Here is a 4,080-nt window from a genome sequence, read left to right on the forward strand (position 1 = left end):
GAGTGCGGGTCTGGGGGTACCTAAGGAGGATCGGGCCGGCCCCGCAGCACCTGGCTCTCCGCGGGCGGGTCGTACTGCCGCAGCTGCCCCAGGAACTGCAGGTGGCTCTTCTCCTCCTCCAGCTGGGCCACGGCCTCCTCGCTGGCCCTCAGCCGCCGTTGCGTCTCCTCCAGCTCCTCGCGCAGCCACGCGTTCTCCTGGGCCAGTCGCCGGGCCTGTGCCCGCAGCCGCTGTTTCTCCGCCTCCAGGGAGCCCACGTGCGCCGACAGGGCCAGCAGCACCTGCAGGGGGTTGGGCAGCAGGGGCCGGCGCCCAGCCCGGGGTCTCCAGTCGGGCCAGAGCAGCCCCGTTCCACCCAGGACCCTCCAGATTGTACCGAGACCCCTCCATGTGACCCCCAGGGAGCCTTGTGATTTTACCCAGGCACATAAATGAGGTGCGGGGACGCCTCACATCCTGCCCACGTAGCCCCAAAACCTCCCTAGGACCAAAGTCCTGCAGGTGGACACCACCCGGCTCAGGGGCCCCTGTCACACACAAGGACCCGGTAATGCCCCACCCAGGGACCCTGTTTCCAGCCTAGGCCTTCCCTCCCCCAGGCTTCCCTCCCCCCCGCCTGCCTCCACTGTCCCTGGGCCTCCTCCCAGCTCCGAGCCTCCCCCCACCGGAAGCGGGACCACCGGTCCCCTCATACCTGGGCCTCCCCCAGTCCCAGCTCGATGGCCTCCAGCGCGTGGCTCACCACCTGCTGCTTTTCTTCCAGCAGCTCCAGGCCGGCCCCCAGCCCCTGCCCTGCCAGGGCCTCAGCCAGGTGCCTGGCCAGGCCATGGTGCTCCGCCCGCAGCGCCTCCAACCCCTGGGCCACCTGTCGGGTCTGGCGCACCAGCTCCTCGGGGCTCAGGCGCTCTGGGCCCAGCCCCGCGTTTCCGGGGGCCGCCACCTGCACGGACATCACTGCTCCTGGGGGGCGGCAGGGATCGGGGAGCCCTCACTGCCAGGGCCGGCCAGCAGCACCCTTCCCGACTCTCTCCCTGGCCGGCCCTCTGCCTCCGCGCCCTCCCCCCACGCCAGCGGCTCCCTGTCCCACACCCATCCCAGAGTCTAGCTTTGCCTGTCCTCAGCCCAGGACCCGGCCCCGAGGGCAACTCCACACCGCCGTGTGCAGTCACCAAGAGGGCCGACAGTGGTCTCGCGACCTCTCACCTGCCCTGAGCTCACCCGGCCAGCCCCCTCCACGCCTAGGGCCCCAGGTACCCTGGCCCAGAACTCCGGGCTATATGTGACCCGGCTGTATGTGACCCGGACCGGAGGCGCCCTCCCGGCGGGGCGTGGGGGGCGGGGCGTGTGGAGGCGGCAGCTTCTCCATGAGCTCATTCTTAGGGTGTTTTTGTTGGGAACCAGTCAGACTACTGGGGGTGGGGTGGGGCACAGGAAGCAGAGGAGCCCTCTAGAATTGGGGGGGGGAGGTCAGGAACGCAGTGGGGGGAGCATATCAGCTCCTGGGGCCTGAGATGCTGACAGATCCCAAGGGAACAGGGGCCCCACCCCTCCACCGCAGACAGGCTCCGCCAGCGCAAGGCATGCTGGGACACACGTGTGGCAGGCACGGCCCATGGATGTCACACTGGCCATGTGACAGCTCACGGTCTGAGGCCTAGATGGTAACGTGTGGCAGTTCACGTGGTTGTATGTGGGTGACAAAGTCAGTGACACAGCCAGTGGGGCCTCCGGAGCCCTCACACACCAGCACCCACATTCCCCTCCCAGAAACAGAACCCAACACACGCACACCCTTCTTAAATACGCTCCTCTCAGAAATGGAATACACGCACTGTTTTCAAATACAGCACAATACGTAGTTTCTCAGAAACACCTCAACACACACGCACACCTCCTTCTTAAAAATATAACACGTGGCGCCTGGGGGGCTCAGTCAGGTGAGCGTCCAACTTTGGCTCAGGTCATGCATGATCTCACGGTTCATGAGTTCGAGCCCCGCGTCCGGCTCTGTGCTGACAGCTCAGAGCCTGGAGCCTGCTTCCGAATCTGTCTCCCTCACTCTCTGCTCCTCCCTCCACGCCCCCCATCCCCGCTCTCTCTCTCTCTCTCTCAAAAATAAACATTAAAAAATTACTATATATATATAACATAATCTACATTCTTGTCTCAGAAATACAACATATGCCGGACACACTCTTTCTCCTCTAAAAAATAAAAATACAGTCACGCACATCCACATTTTCCTTTCAGAAAAACCTAATGCGAGGTGCCTGGGTGGCTCAGTGGGTTGGGTGCCCAACTCCTGATTTCAGCTCAGGCCATGATCTCACAGTTCATGAGTTCGAGCCCTGCGCTGACAGCGTGGAGCCTGCTTTGGTTTCTATCTGCCCCCACCAGGTCACGCTCAAAATAAAGAAACTTGGGGGAAAAAAAAAAAAAAAGCAAATGCAACACACTAACTCAGGCACACACCCATACACTCCAGAAACAACACATGCACACTCCCCTGGTGCAACTACAACCCAACACACACTGTTTTCCTCTCGGAAGTAAAAGCCAACAGGGGCACTTGGGTGGCTCAGTCGCTTAAGCATCTAACTTCCGCTCAGGTCATGATCTCACGGTCCATGGGTTCGAGCCCCGCATAGGGCTCTGTGCTGACAGCTTGGAGCCTGGATCTTGCTTCAGATCCTGTGTCTCCCTCTCTCTCTCTGCCCCTCCCCTGGCTTGTGCTCCCTCTCTCTCAAAAATAAACATTAAAACGTTTTTAAAAAGAGAAATAAAAGCCAACACACACAAACTCTGCCCCCTCAGTAGTGAAGATACAAGCAAATCCCAACTCACATTCAGCCTCCTCTCTCGCACTTTTACCCATAACCTCTCTCTCTCACACTCGTAAAGTCGGCAAGCAGCTCTCAATTAGCCCATCGTCTCCTCCAGGCATGCGTGCGCGCATGCACACGCACACACACGCGCGCACTGCGGGGACTCACTGTGGACCTGCCACCTTCCTCCTCCCCCCACACACACCTTGCTGGGCCAGCCAGGGATTCACACATCGAAATACAGAGCTTCAAGCACAGACGTGCAAATGACCCCTGAACTCAGATTCAGTTGTGCTGGCACAAGTGGGCGCCCACTGTGGGCACAAACGGCTGCGGAAACACGCGGAAGTGGTTCTGCGTACACCCTCTCGGGCACACACTCAAGCTGCTAGCCCGTTGTAAGCAGCCCAGTGGTGTGGGTGCCTACGCACGTGCTCACAATCGTGTACACTCAGACACACAGGGGTCACCGAATCATGGACTTTCTATACTGCAGGCTCCCACTCGCCATCAATCGCTACGCGGACGTGTGTGCAGGTACCCGCGTCTCTCTCGTACCGCCGGTGTCACGCCTCACACACGAGCCCCATAAACAAAGTCGCTATCACCCAAGCTCACGGGGAGCCAGCCTGACCACCACAACCATTATTCCCACGATGCTGCCCACGTGAATTTCACACGAGCTGAATGCTCTGTAGGCGCCACCCACAGTCAGCCACAGCGAGAGTCACAGCGACACACCACACGGACCGGTGCCTGGACACACATCAGCTCCCACACTCAGTACCCCCGAACGACACACTCCCTTTCCCACGCTCAGCCCTGTCAGCCGACAGGATCACAGGGACACCCTACACATCCGTGCGGGTCCCCCATTAGCCAGCTCCCCGCCCCTCAGCCCCGCCCCTTCACACCTAATCCTAGAAACAGTGCAAGACCCCCCTCATACCCGCAGCGCCCCCGTCCCCCCGGCATTAGACACACCCTCAGAGGTCGCCCATGTTTCCATCTCTCTGTAACAGTTCCACGTCATCTACGGGGTCCCTCCGCGCCCTCTCCGGGCGACCCCGCCCGGCCATCGCCCTTTCTCACCCACACCCGCGGCCTGACACCACGGCGCACACACCTGAGCCTCGCACACCATCACACACACCTGAGCCTCGCACACCATCACACACCTGAGCTGCGGACCCCGTCTCTCCACACACCCGCATCAGGAGGCCCCCGTGATGGCCAGCCCCCTAAACCGCACACC

The 4,080-nt window shown here is 61.0% G+C and overlaps 1 protein-coding gene across 1 annotated transcript in view; it reads right to left on the bottom strand.

The window, feature by feature from the left end:
* KLC3 (kinesin light chain 3) overlaps window positions 1-1,103 on the bottom strand; it is a 4,099-nt gene extending 2,996 nt beyond the window's left edge. The window contains 2 exon segments of the mRNA XM_077747100.1: window positions 51-281; window positions 695-1,103. Of these exon segments, the coding sequence (XP_077603226.1) occupies window positions 51-281; window positions 695-952 (489 nt within the window). The 5' untranslated portion in view covers window positions 953-1,103.
* Between the last annotated feature and the right edge of the window lie 2,977 nt (window positions 1,104-4,080).

Source organism: Crocuta crocuta, unplaced genomic scaffold, assembly GCF_008692635.1.
Source record: "Crocuta crocuta isolate KB4526 unplaced genomic scaffold, BGI_CrCroc_1.0 scaffold334, whole genome shotgun sequence".
Taxonomy (NCBI): Eukaryota; Metazoa; Chordata; class Mammalia; order Carnivora; family Hyaenidae; genus Crocuta; species Crocuta crocuta.